General features: G+C 34.2%; 1 protein-coding gene across 1 annotated transcript; it reads left to right on the forward strand.

Moving 5' to 3' along the window:
• Positions 1 to 1,696: 1,696 nt before the first annotated feature.
• Positions 1,697 to 14,131, forward strand: LOC132721710 (uncharacterized; the record flags this gene model as incomplete). Its single annotated transcript, XM_060706083.1, is given in 5 exon segments — positions 1,697 to 1,954; positions 8,925 to 9,097; positions 10,289 to 10,535; positions 10,719 to 10,781; positions 14,111 to 14,131. Coding segments are annotated over 5 exon segments (538 nt in total), but the record flags the coding sequence as incomplete, so codon positions are not given.
• Positions 14,132 to 15,039: the final 908 nt, after the last annotated feature.

Consider the following 15,039-nt stretch of genomic DNA (forward strand, 5'->3'; position numbering starts at 1 on the left):
AAATTATCAAAGTGGTAATTTCACTGTTTCAAACAGTGAAATTACCAGTTTTATATCACTGATATATTTCTATAAACCACCAAAAAGCATGTAAAAAAAATAAGCTTTTAGCTTTCAGTTCAATCCACTTTTAATATCATGATATTGTAATTTTTTCTGTATGTTGTGTAGTATTGAAACTTGAAAAAATATAAATATGTTAAAACCAATGTTTTTACATTTTCAGATATTATTGAGAATTACTTACATTTTTTTAATCTTTATTTTTTTGCAACTTCTTTTTAGATAACATGGCGGCGTACACATCAGTTAATTTCTCTTGTGTTAATCATAATCCCGGAAAATCTTGTGAAAATGTGAACTTGTGAGATAATATATCCCTGATAATGATTTTACGTGTATGACACCAGTTTCCTCTCAATCTAAATATCCCTCATCACAGTGATCAAATTCATTCGTGATTGCCTGATCAAGTATTCTTTGGCTGAGGGGCTAATGTTTGAGAGTCCAAACATACCCCACCCCATTTTAGGGAGGGGGGTCTGGGGTCCTCCCCAGGGAAAAAAAAGAAATCTTCGTGTTTAATGGTGGCTTCTGGTGCATCTTAGGTGCACATTTTGAAATGGAAGTGTCTTTATATTTTTCACAAAGTTTCAGACTTTATTAAATTTGTGTTGAAATTAGATTTTATCTTTGCAAAAGTCGAGGAAAATCAACTTAATGTTTACTGATTTCTAGGGTAAAAAAAAACAAGAAAAAATATCAACAAGGTAAAGGCAACGTTCACAGGACGCAGCCCCCGACACACCCAAGAAGGGCACCCAGAAGACACCCAACACAAACCTGGATATTTTATAACTATGATTTTAAAAGAATTTTCCGGATAGTCAGATGGTTTTAAATTGTCCTGCTTGCTATAGAAATGCTTTTAATTGGTCCTGCTGCGTACTTTAGAAAGGAAAATCCCTGATAATGTATTACATAAACACTAAAAAGCGATGCTTTAGATCTGCTTTTGATTAAAAGTTTACATCACTTGTTTCACTTCAGTATTTTTATAGATAAAGAGTTAAAACTAGCTGAAAATATATACAAAAAAAAATCATTTCAGGAGGCTATTTCAAAATTACATATATTTCGATCTACTATAAATTTAACAGTTCTTCTGCTTATTGTGGTACAAATGAAAAAAGTGTGAGACGTTCATTAAAGCTTATCATTTTCATTCCTAACAATGAAAGTATGTTATATACAGTATCTTAAATTTTTTTCTCAGACAGAAAGTATAGTATACTTTCAAGTCACTTGACAGTGGAGCACAAAAAAGCGATCTCCGTATACATTTCTACATAAATATAATCTCAAATTTTCTTCGATGTTCCGAATAGGTTTACTATGAAAAACTTTAAAAGTAGCCCTTTACTATGTTTTATTTGAGAAAGAATTTAGTAGTGTTACCAAGAAAATTGAGGAGATTTAGTGGTGTTAATAAAAAAGCTAACAAAATGATAATTTCCATAAAAACTTAAAAATAATTGTCGAAAAACTGTTCTTTATTAGATCTATAAGTAATTCTTAACCCTTCAGCGGTTTAGATACCCTCTCAAATTTTTCACCTCACGTTTTATTCACATTTGGTTAACTACATTACAGTAGAGATTATTTTTACCTTATTCGTAGGTAACGCGGGAAAAAACAAAATATTAATTTTTTTTAGAAACGTTGCCTACGCTATCAATAAAAATACATTATGAACACGAAACATGTTAAAAGATATCCCTATTGATTTGTGACGAAAAAGACCTTATTTTTTATAAGTCAAATGTTTATTTTGATTCGGAAGTGCGTGCGCATTCCGTATGAGTTAGACTCTGGTAATTCATGGCCGATTCTGCATAGCAGACGAGCTTAGATGCAAACATGCCAAATAAGTCACAAGTCCAAGATGAAGAAGGTGACTGTCTTCCTAGTTATAATCCTCATGAAATGCTGGTGATATCTAATCCGATAATTATTTTTGTACGAAGACGCTTAACATGCATGCGACCTGAAACCTGGATGAATTGTTGAGATCGGCTGCTTTTAATTTAAAGTTGTCATCAAGGTGGATTTTCTAAACAAAATGAATCCAACGATAGGTTACAACAGGCGACATCTTAATCTATACATTCTGCTTGTTGTCACGATTAACTTGATACGCAACTTAAAGTTGTGCATATCAATAAATTCCTTTGTCAACAGACGAACTTTTCAAAATGGCGTCTGTTTATTTTTAGTGTCATCTGCTAGGCTTGCAGACGATATTAGTTACCTACATGCTTTATTTGGGGAAACATCAATTTTATTTTATTGCAGTTAGCAAACTAAAAGTAAAACTTCCATTTTTTGTCTAGCTGAAATAAATTCAAAATCTAATAAAATTTCAGTTTTAGAACTTGGACAGAAATGAAAAGTCAGCTGAGTTCTCTTCTTCAAACTTTAGGAATATCAATAACAGCTTGAATTGCTGAAATGGAAAAATATTTTGAAACTAGTGAAATTTTGGTTGTCCATGGTGAATGACAGACTTCTGCTATAAATTAGCTGAAAGAAATTAACAGCACATTGAATTTACATCAATAAGAAAATTGCACATGCCTTATAATTCTGCACCCAAATTAATGAACTAACTTGTAAAGAATTATTTAATTGTCTTGTAATTGATCCATCTTTGATTCTCAGACCACTGGCGAGTCAGTTTGTACTCTTTTATAATATCTATACTCAACATCACTAATTCCGCATCATCACTTATTTCACGGTAATGGCATATTTTTATGTGACCAGTGTTAAAATTGGTCAGAATTGACATATTTTATTCAAACAACTAAACAACAAAGTTTTTGTGCAAAATATTTTAAATCTTTAGATTTTTACTAAAACAGAACAACATTTTACAAACTTCTGCAAAAAGCATCAATAGTCCATTAAATTTGTACATACGTCTGAAACAATCATAATTTTCAAAATGTTCTTGTTTGTTGAAAAAATAAATTTTGAGTTACAATGTAAAGATAATTTTAATATTTAAAATTATGCAAAATAACATGTACAAATTTTAACTGAAACATAAAAAACTGAAATAAAACACCATTACCGCGATTTAAATGATGGCATACAAAATGGCCGACATATGATCTACGTCTGGCTTATTTAAACTGATTTTGAATAAATATATTGTTGTTTCCAGTCGTACAGCAAAAAATACCTGTATGTTACAGCTTATGACAAATTTTGTACCATAAGTTTTATGTGTTGTTTTCTTTCTTGCTTCAAATAGTTAAGTACCGTGAACTAAGAGGAGCACAGTATATGTCTATCGGTCCGGTTAAAGTAAAAGAGGTGGTCTAATTGGGTAATGATATACAGTTGTGGTTTATTTAATAGTATTTTTACATATTTCTAACATCAAGAAACATAAACAATGAATTTCATCGTGGAATATGTTCAATCTACTAAATTTCTACTTATAGTCTTATACTAAAAATATCAATAGGCATGACACATGTTTGTTTTGAGTAATATTACTTTTAAAGTAAAGTTTTCAATAATAAAGACAAACAAAACAATAATGATGGATATTTACCATTATAGCACATAACCACATTGATAGTTGCTCTTAGAACAAACCATAAACTTGAAAACATAAGCAACACATCTAAGAAATTAGGACATGCGCATCTGCCGGAGAAATGTAAACAAACTTTTGAAGCGCAAACCTTCACATGCTTTCGTTGTGGAACATTTTTTCGTTACTAGCGTCAGGACCCAATGTTTTTTTATATTTTGGTAGACAAAGATAAAAGTACCTGATGTAAAAATTTTGGATCTATTTTCATTTTAGCAGTGCTCCATATTACTTAAAGATTCACAGCGTGTTTTTCAACAGATAAGTATGAATGAACGTTCTTTTATTTAAAAAAAGAATAACCTACAAAAACACTGATTTAGGACAAAATTAAAATTCATGGTTTACGGCCGTTAATAAAGTGGGTTTTTAGTAAAAAAAAAAAACCAACATGGTATACCTTGGTATTATTTTTCATGGCGGTACACAACTCTAAAGTCAAGGCCAGATTATTGAAAATGGACAGACTTGATTCATACTTGGACAAAACATCACATGTGACACCATCCACATCTTGATTAATTATTATGTAAAATTAAAGTAATAGTCTGACAGAAAATTATGTTTTTTGTGCCCCCACTTTAGTGGCGGCCATTTAGATTTACCCTTGTCCGTCCGTCCGTCCAATCTCTTTTCTGTCGCACGTAACTCAAAAAGTATTTAACCTAGAGTCATGAAACTTTACAGGAATGTTGATCAGCATGTGTAGTTGGGCACCTGGGTATTAATACCCCCGCACAACCAAGTTGTAAGGGGGGGGGGTATACTGGAATCAGCTTGTCCGTCCGGCCTTCCTGATGTCTTCCCGTCCGTCGGTTTTTCCTTGTCCGCCTAATAACTTGAGATTTCTTTGGCCCACAGTCTTCATATTTGGCATGGAGGTTATTCATGATTAGTAGATGACCCCTATTGATTTTGGGGTCACCGGGTCAAAGGTCAAGGTCACAGGGACCTTGACTTTAAAAAGCTTGTCCGCCCATAACTTGAGATTCCTTTGGCCCACAGTCTTCATATTTGGCATGGAGGTTAGTCATGATTAATAGATGACCCCTATTGATTTTGAGGTCACTGGATCAAAGGTCAAGGTCACAGGGGCCTTGACAAAAACAAACCTTGTCCGCCCAATAACTTGAGTTTCATTTGGCCCACAGTCTTCATATGTGGCATGAAGGTTAGTCATGATTAGTAGATGACCCCTATTGATTTTGGGGTCACTGGGTCTAAGGTCAAGGTCACAGGGGCCTCGAATTTAAAAAGCTTATCCGCCCAATTACTTGAGATTCCTTTGGCCCACAGTCTTCATATTTGGCATGGAGTTTAGTCATGATTAGTAGATGACCCCTATTGTTTTTGAGGTCACTGGGTCAAAGGTCAAAGTCACAGGGACCTTGACTTAAAAAACCTTGTCCGCCCAATAACTTGAGATTCCTTTGACCCACAGTCTTCATATTTGGCATGGAGGTTAGTCATGATTAGTAGATGACCCCTATTGATTTTGAGGTCACTGGATCAAAGGCCAAGGTCACAGGGGCCTTGACTAAAAAAACCTTGTCCGCCCAATAACTTGAGATTGCTTTGGCCCACAGTCTTCATATTTGGCATGGAGGTTAGTCATGATTAGTAGATGACCCCTATTGATTTTGGGGTCACTGGGTCAAAATGCTGGAAGCAAAGTGATCCCTCGGAAGCATTAATTACAACAAAATAACATAAGAATTGCAGACTCGGTTTGATTGAGTCTGTACATGAGGGATAATGAATAAGTGCAACATCCCTCACGCCCCCTAGCACCGGCTTGAGCGGTACTCAATTCTCAACACTTTATAGTGTTGGCATCAATGATCCCGAAGGACCAGAAAATATAACAACACTGAAGTGAAAGGTCACAGGGACCTTGACTTGCAGGGCTTGACACTAACTTTTTTTAGGGGTAGTCAGAAGGACTACCTACTTTGAGTATCAGGTAGTCCTTGGCAAATCTAGGTAGTCCTCATTTTAAAACATAAAAAAATGTTTCTTATTCTATTTAAATGCATTTTGAGTGTATGTATCTGAAGATATGAAAACAATAGCATGAGATCTCTTCAAATTTATTGGAAAAAATCACCAATAGATAAATCATCTAGTAAAAGTTTGTAAGCTTTATTCTACATGAGATGTAGGTTCCGGCTAGCCTCTGAGCTCTTCAAAGTCATCATCAACAATTTTTTTACATATTTTTGTTATAAAATATGGCAGTGTGACACACAAAAGTCAATAGGTTTTGAAAGGCCAGACATTACCTACAGGTACAGGGTTCTAGCCAGGAATTACTAAGGTGTGTTGCAAATAAAATTGCTAGGCAATCAGCTCAGCTTATATTATTGACAGCTTATAGGGAAGGGGACAATATATTGACAATATGAGCTAAATAAGTATGTCAGTTTTAAATTTATGTAATACCTGGCTTTTGTATTAAAAAAATATTTCAATAGAGCTTACAAATCTACTTTCAGGTATAGATAATGTATGACCTTTTAGATGTGTTTTTAAATTCAAAACAGAAGTAAAAAGCTTGGACAAGAACAAAATATGTTTGTCTTTACTCTAATTGGTTTATTCTACAAACTTATTTTGTCAGACATAAAACAACAAAATATCAGAATAACAAACTTTTACTAGTGCTAGTAATTCAGTTATTAATTAACTATCAGAAGATTTAAATAGGGACATTAGATTAATATCTGTTGTCCCTGATTTAAACACGAAATTAGAAATGTAAAGCCATTTTTAATCAAACTATATTGCCTTAGTTTTTTATGCCTAGGGTATTAGTATTTGTTAACAATTTTTTTCTTCATATACATGTATTGGCATTATTGCTTACATTTGCTTGTACATGATTAAGAAGTGCTTACAACATTGTGAAGTTATGGCAAGGACAATTACAAATACTTTAGAATATTTCTTTTCTCTTTTTTAAAGAGATTTAAACATTTTTCTTCTCTTTTTTATAAAGAGATTTTTTCCCAATCAATAATTTCATGTCCGAATAAATTACATCCGAAATCAGATCTATTTCAGACAACACGTTTATTTTGGTTATCATTGTCAGTGTGATTTACATCAATCAACAAATCATATTCTTTTAAGTTCAAACCCTTGAATAGGTTCCAATATGAGCAAATATTTTCATTGAAATGTTTAATAGACAAAGAATTCTATTGAAGTAGGCTGGAAAAATCGGCAATTAAGTTGGACTTCCGGTTTCACTTTTCGCAACTTTATAGAGATTAAATAGAATATATGCGTCTGCTGTGACTGACACTAGTGACCCAACGGCTAATTATTTACTAGTAAGATGAATTTATCTTTCGTTTTGAATCATAGCCTTAAAAAAATGTTATTTTATTAATTATTTTTAGTGAATTTAGAGACATCAGGTCACTGAAATTTTGTGTAGCCCGACGGGATACCCAGCTTGGAAACTCGGGTAGTCCTTGGGGAAATTTGGTAGCCTCCGGCTAACAGACTATCGTTAGTGTCGAGCCCTGACTTGAAAAAGCTTGTCCGCCCAATAACTTGAGAATCCTTTGACCCACAGACTTCATATTTGGCATGGAGGTTAGTCATGATTAGTAGATGACTCCTATTGATTTTGGGGTCACTGGATCAAAGGTCAAGGTCACATGGGCCTTGATTAAATAAAAGTTTGTCTGCCCAATAACTTGAGATTCCCTTGACCCACAGTCTTCATATTTGGCATGGAGGTTAGTCATGATTAATACATGACCTCTATTGATTTTGAGGTCACTGGGTCAAAGTTCAAGGTCACAGGGGCTATGACTAAAAAAAAGCTTGTCCGCCCAGTAACTTGAGATTCCTTTGACCCAAAGTCTTCATATTTGGCATGGTGGTAAGTCATGATTACTTAATGACCCCTATTGATTTTGAGGTCACTGGGTCAAAGGTCAAGTTCACAGGGGCCTTGACAAAAAAAAGCTTGATTTTAAAATTTTCACATTTGAAGCATGGAGAATACATATCTAAGCAATGCACTGGCTTAATAACCTCAGATTTGGCAGGGTGGTTGTCTTTGAGCTCTAAATGGCCACTGTAACTGTTGATTCTGACAAAGTGGTATGCGGGGGTATTCACGCCATGACAGTGGCAGTTCTAGTTTCATCTTGATATTTTTTGTATTTTTAGAGTTATTGCCCTTGACTTAGTAAAATTTTGCAATTTTCAACTTGTGTCGCTTGTAACTCAAAAAGTATTTGACCTAGAGTCATGAAACTTTACAGGAATGTTGATCAGCATGTATAGTTGTGCACCTGGGTATTTTCGTCTGGATATTTTTAGTATTTTTAGAGTTATTGCCCTTGACTTATTAAAATTTTGCAATTTTCAACTTGTGTCGCATGTAACTCAAAAAGTATTTAACCTAGAGTCATGAAACTTTACAGGAATGTTGATCAGCATGTGAAGTTGTGCACCTGGGTATTTTTCGTCTGGATATTTTTAGTATTTTTAGAGTTATTGCCCTTGACTTATTAAAATTTTGCAATTTTCAACTTGTGTCGCATGTAACTCAAAAAGTATTTAACCTAGAGTCATGAAACTTTACAGGAATGTTGATCAGCATGTGTAGTTGTGCACCTGGGTATTTTCGTCTGGATATTTTTAGTATTTTTAGAGTTATTGCCCTTGACTTAGTATAATTTTGCAATTTTCAGCTTGTGTCGCATGTAACTCAAAAAGTATTTGACCTAGAGTCATGAAACTTTACAGGAATGTTGATCAGCATATGTAGTTGTGCACCTAGGTTTTTTCGTGTGGCTGTTTTTTGTATTTTTAGAGTTATTGCCCTTGACTTAGTAAAATTTTGCAATTTTCAACTTGTGTCGCATGTAACTCAAAAAGTATTTGACATAGAGTCATGAACTTTACAGGAATATTGATCAGCATGTGTAGTTGTGCACCTGGGTATTTTGGTGTGGATGTTTTTAGTATTTTTAGAGTTATTGCCCTTTACTTAGTGAAAGATTTTTAGTTTTCAAAAAATATTTGACCTAGAGTCGTAAGATTGACAGAACAGTGGTGCGGTGGAGGCACCCGTGTCCTATGGACACATTTCTAGTTTTTGAGAATTCTTTACTATAATATTCTTCCTTCAATGTTTTTTATTTAGAAATGAGAGAAGTTGAGAGATGTACCCTGCTTGGCGATTGCTCCTGTTTTATTAGTTGAACTAATTTTGAATAACCTGCAATTTCAGGGTCAGGACTAAAAAGGAGTGCTCGAATACGTTCCAGAAAGGTTGAGTCAGACAGTAACAATGAACAGGGAGCCATGGGAATGTCACTTGATGTGCTTGCACATGTGGCATCCGAAACACTTAAGAAAGAACCTAACAGAGCGAAAAAGAATGAAAAATCTTCAAATAAAAAGGTATGTGACTAGATAAAATTTCATATAAAAATATGTTTGAGATTCAGCATTCTTACAGTGTCTATTCTAGGAGTGGGGATGGGGGATTCACTGATATTTTTGAGAATTACCCCTATTTTTTCAGAGGCAGGGGACAATTTTAAAGAAAGAAGGAAAAAATCAACCAATGTAATAAATTCTCATTTTTCGATACAAATCACCCCTGTGTTTTTAGTCATAGAATAGACATTGTCTTAGTTTAATGTATTTTTGCAAAATGTGACACCGTACTGTCTAAAATTGTGATATATCAAGGTAATTTTTATCAAGCCCCCTTTTGAATAGCAGTGCATATGGTAATGTCCCTAATGTCAATGATAATGACTAATGAGGCGTCTCGTGGAAGATTGTTGTCACGGTATCAACAGAAATCTAAAATAACCTAATTTACATTAAGAATGATTACAGCTTTATACCATCATGTTTGCTAGGTTATTCTAGAACAATGATATCTGAAACATGCTTTGTAGGTCATTTTGTGAAGATTTTGCAAATTAAACATTACAGTTCTGTCTTCTTGTAACTAAAATATTGTTATATCTATTATCTGCTACCTTAATATTTGTCAGAAATGATTTCTTATTCATAATTGTATGATATAAGTCCTAACTTGTAATATTTATTTAAGTCTTCGTTCTTTTGTGATTTGTAATCAGCGTTTTTTTTCTCTGTATTTTGGGAATGGTGCCGGTACCAGATTGATTGGGAAAATGCGTTATTTTGACTCAAATTGCAAAATTTTATTAAGCATCTTTTCAGCTACAAATGAGATTAGTCATAATGAATAAAGACAGCTAACAGCTTCCACTGTTCAAGTAGAACTATTGAGTGGTTATTTATATAAACATGTTTCATTTTAAATGATTTAAGAGAAATCTCATGGCCTTGAACAGTCATTTTGGGAATTTTCACATTAGAAATTGGGAATTTTAGTGTCTTTTTTCCATTGGGAACAGTACCTTTTTCGGGTAGTAGTTATATAAAGAAAAAAAACACTGGTAATGATTATTGTTATTATGTATGAAAGATAAATATTAAAATTGTTGACAGGCTGCACACTTTTGGTTTAATTATCTTTATGAAAAGCTAAGTTCCATATTGGACATATGTATTGTCAGAGAAATTGATGTATAGTCTACATTCTGCTTTCAGTTATCATTAAGAACTATTGGAACTGTTGAAAGTCTTTCCTTAGAGCAAATACTTGGACTGACAGAGAAAACTGTGCTAAACTTGTTTACAGAGTCCTCAGCAAATGAATTAGCAAGGACATTTACCTTCACTTGTCAATTGATTCCAAAACAATGCCAGAAGCAATACACAAGTTTTGGGAGTGAAATGAGGGCAAGAACAGAAATGAAAAAGCATGTATATAGACATCTCAGTGACCTGGAAAAAGGTAAGTCAAAAATATGATGTTGTTATACATTAAAAACATAGTAATATGTTTGTAATAGTGCCATATTGCTTTAACAAACATATATTTTGTAACTTTTGGGCACTTGTTTTGAATATTGTTATTTGTATTTAATGTGGCTTTTATTATTATTTAACTATTTAAGCAATTTTGTTTTTTACTCAGATTCAGAGACTGGAAACAAATTCATGGCAGAGCCAGTGCATATACGAAACAAGAGACTTCTCTGTAAGTAACAATGATGTAACATCAGTGTCTATTCTAGGAGGGGGGATGGGGGGATTCACTGATATTTTTGAGAATTCCCCCCTATTTGTTCAGAGGCAGGGGGAAAATTTTACATAGAGAAAGAAGGAAAAAGATCAAGAAATGTAATAAATTCTCACTTTTGAATAAAAATCCCCCCCTGTTTTTCGAATCCTAGAATAGACATTGTAACATTCCTGAACACTAGTGCATCTACTGACAAACGATAGTTTTATATTTCAGAAGTACAAATAAGGGGTTAAGATCATTGACTTCAAACCACTTGCCCAACACTACTGTGGGTTAGAATCCCAACAGAGACTTTGGATTCTTCCATGTGGAAGCTATCCAGCTAGCTTAGGGAATGTGGATGATTCTATTCAGGTGCCCCATCTTGCCTGAAATAATGCATGGAATGGCACTTGAGGTCTTCCTCCACCAGTAAAGCTGGAAAGTCGCTATATGACCTGTACTGTGTTAGTGCAACATAAAAAAAAAGTACATATTTAACCGATTGCCCAAGATGTATCATAGTTTGGGAACCTTTCTGTTGAAAATTAAATTGTATATGTCACAGGGTGAGAAAAATGTGCAGCCTGACCTGGACTCGAACCCAAGACCCTCGGAATACCGTACCGCGGCTCTACCGACTGAGCTATCTGGCCGCTTACACATCTCCCCTAAATAGTTAACAGTTCTGAACCGTGACATACTCCCCTGCTATATTGAAATTCGTCCTCGAATTTCACAGAGTTACAAAGCAATGTCAATTAAACTCTAAACTTTATTCAGTCACGGCCCCACGTTTGGCACAAAATGTCACAGGATGAGAAAAATGTGCAGCCTGACCAGGACTCCCACCCAAACCCTCGGAATACTGAACCACAGCTCTACAGACTGAGCTTTCTGGCCGCTTACACATCTTCCTAAATAGTGAACAGTTCTGAACCGTGACATATACATATACATGCACAGTGTGTTAACTGAAGTGCAGATATTAGTTAACTGCACATCCGAGCATACCCATTGATTGGCTCATTTTTTCTGGGGTTTACTTATTGTGACAGCAGAGAAAGGGATAGCGAAAGTAATATCATATTCAGATGCTTGTTCATTGGTTACTTTTTGTGCCCCCACGTTAGTGGCGGGCATTTAGATTTACCCTTGTCCGTCCGTCCGTCTGTCCGTCCGTCCGTCCGTTCACTTTTGTGTCGCACGTAACTCAAAAAGTATTTGACCTAGAGTCATGAAACTTTACAGGAATGTTGATCAGCATGTGTAGTTGTGCACCTGGGTATTTTCGTCTGGATATTTTTAGTATTTTTAGAGTTATTGCCCTTGACTTAGTAAAATTTTGCAATTTTCAACTTGTGTCGCATGTAACTCAAAAAGTATTTGACCTAGAGTCATGAAACTTTACAGGAATGTTGATCAGCATGTGTAGTTGTGCACCTGGGTATTTTCGTCTGGATATTTTTAGTATTTTTAGAGTTATTGCCCTTGACTTAGTAAAATTTTGTAATTTTCAACTTGTGTCGCACGTAACTCAAAAAGTATTTGACCTAGAGTCATGAAACTTTACAGGAATGTTGATCAGCATGTGTAGTTGTGCACCTGGGTATTTTCGTCTGGATATTTTTAGTATTTTTAGAGTTATTGCCCTTGATTTAGTAAAATTTTGCAATTTTCAACTTGTGTCGCTCGTAACTCAAAAAGTATTTGACCTAGAGTCATGAAACTTTTACAGGAATGTTGATCAGCATGTGAAGTTGTGCACCTGGGTATTTTTGTCTGGATATTTTAAGTATTTTCAGAGTTATTGCCCTTGACTTAGTAAAATTTTGCAATTTTCAACTTGTGTCGCACGTAACTCAAAAAGTGTTTGACCTAGAGTCATGAAACTTTACAGGAATGTTGATCAGCATGTGTTGTTGTGCACCTGGGTATTTTGTCTGGATATTTTTAGTATTTTTAGAGTTATTGCCCTTGACTTAGTAAAATTTTGCAAAATCAACTTGTGTCGCACGTAACTCAAAAAGTATTTGACCTAGAGTCATGAAACTTTTACAGGAATGTTGATCAGCATGTGAAGTTGTGCACCTGGGTATTTTTGTCTGGATATTTTAAGTATTTTCAGAGTTATTGCCCTTGACTTAGTAAAATTTTGCAATTTTCAACTTGTGTCGCACGTAACTCAAAAAGTGTTTGACCTAGAGTCATGAAACTTTACAGGAATGTTGATCAGCATGTGTTGTTGTGCACCTGGGTATTTTCGTCTGGATATTTTTAGTATTTTTAGAGTTATTGCCCTTGACTTAGTAAAATTTTGCAATTTTCAACTTGTGTCGCACGTAACTCAAAAAGTATTTGACCTAGAGTCATGAAACTTTACAGGAATGTTGATCAGCATGTGTAGTTGTGCACCTGGGTATTTTCGTCTGGATATTTTTAGTATTTTCAGAGTTATTGCCCTTGACTTAGTAAAATTTTGCAATTTTCAACATGTGTCGCACGTAACTCAAAAAGTATTTGACCTAGAGTCATGTAACTTTACAGGAATATTGATCAGCATGTGCAGTTGTGCACCAGGTATTTTGTCTGGATTTATTTAGTATTTTTAGAGTTATTGCCCTTCACTTAGAAAATTTTTGCAATTTTCAACTTGTGTCTCAAGTTACTGAAAAAGGATTTGACATAGTCATTAAACCTTATGGGCAGGTTGCTCAGCATATTTAGATTTGCACCTGGGGTTTCGCTTGTGGATTTATCCAGTATTTGTAGAGTTATTTCCCTTGACTTAGTAAAAAGATTGACAGAACAGTGGCGCGGTGGGGGCACCCGTGTCCTATGGACACATTTCTAGTTTTCTGGGGTTTCATATTGTGACAACAGGGAACATGTTTTTAGTTTTGCCTATGATGCAAAAGAGAAAGAACATCAAAACACTCAGCAATCTGATTTAATATAATAATACAAATCAGATAGCGTCATTTTCGATGTTCTTTCTATTACACATAATTCACACCCTTGCAAGTATTAATACAAACATAGGCAGATTTACAATAACATGTGAACAAAAAGGTGAAATGCCTAATAACCTACTTATACCCAATATTATCAATTGGAAAATTTAAAAACAATTTTTACCTGTGGAAAGTGCGAAGAAAAACAGAAACATGTACAACAAAATCGCTAAAAATTAGATTACTGCCAAAAACTCGAAATTTGCCATACGTGAAAATAATCTGATATTAAGTATATTCTTGTGTCAGAAAATTATGTGAAGATTGCATTTTGTTTATGTATTTTAGCTTACAACACAGTCAAGAAAAAACTCCATCAAAAAGAAGATTAAGCTATTTTGCACAAAAATTGATCTTGTCAAAACAAAAAATAGTTGAAGAGAATATTTTTATTTCTGATCCTTGTTTACAAAATGAAAAAAAAAACTTGTAGGCTTTATACCTGACCCTGATAAGCTTTGAAAGTTATGGCTATTTCAAAAGACAAATTTCCCAGAAAATTTTATCAAAAGATACCAGGAAGTCTTCAGATGAAAGTGAACGCAAAATTGAAGAAAATGAACAACTTTATTATAGAACTTTTAAGTAAAAACACAGGTTTCTGATATGCCCCATCACGATCATGGTTACACAACTATTTTTTTTGGAAAAGGAAAAACTCTGAAACTGATTTAACTTTTTACAATGCAATTTTATGGGTTTGGTCACCTATGAAAAGTTCCCATGGCAGTGCTGAAAAGATAATTTTATGAGGGAAACAGATGAAGAAAAATGTTTTAAATGTTGAGGGAGGGTGTCAAATGAAGATTACGAAAAAACTGCGCCCAATAGTAGTGGGAAGTATTTTACTCATTTTTATACCAAAGTAAAATTGTGCAAAAGCTTTTGGCTAATGATTTATAAAAAATTTTGTTCTTGGGGATGCCCTTATGTTTCTATTCAAATTTTTTAAAGGGAAACCCGGGCTTATACTCCCCGGTGTTTCTGGGGTCCCACTTAAAGTGCACTTTGGTTAAGTTATATTGCCTTGGTTTTCCCCTATTTCCCCAAAAATTTAATAAAGTTTTAAAGGGTTTTCCCAATTTAGGGTTTGGGTTTTTTCCACTAAAGCCCTTTTAGATATAATTTTTTTTTGAAATTTGGAATTCTTGTTTTATAACCTTTTGTGTTCACTCCTTTCTAATCTAGAATGCAAGCTCTGTTGTGGATTTTTACAT

Source organism: Ruditapes philippinarum, unplaced genomic scaffold (assembly GCF_026571515.1).
Source record: "Ruditapes philippinarum isolate M1 unplaced genomic scaffold, ASM2657151v2 ctg831_1_1_1_1, whole genome shotgun sequence".
NCBI classification, from domain to species: Eukaryota; Metazoa; Mollusca; class Bivalvia; order Venerida; family Veneridae; genus Ruditapes; species Ruditapes philippinarum.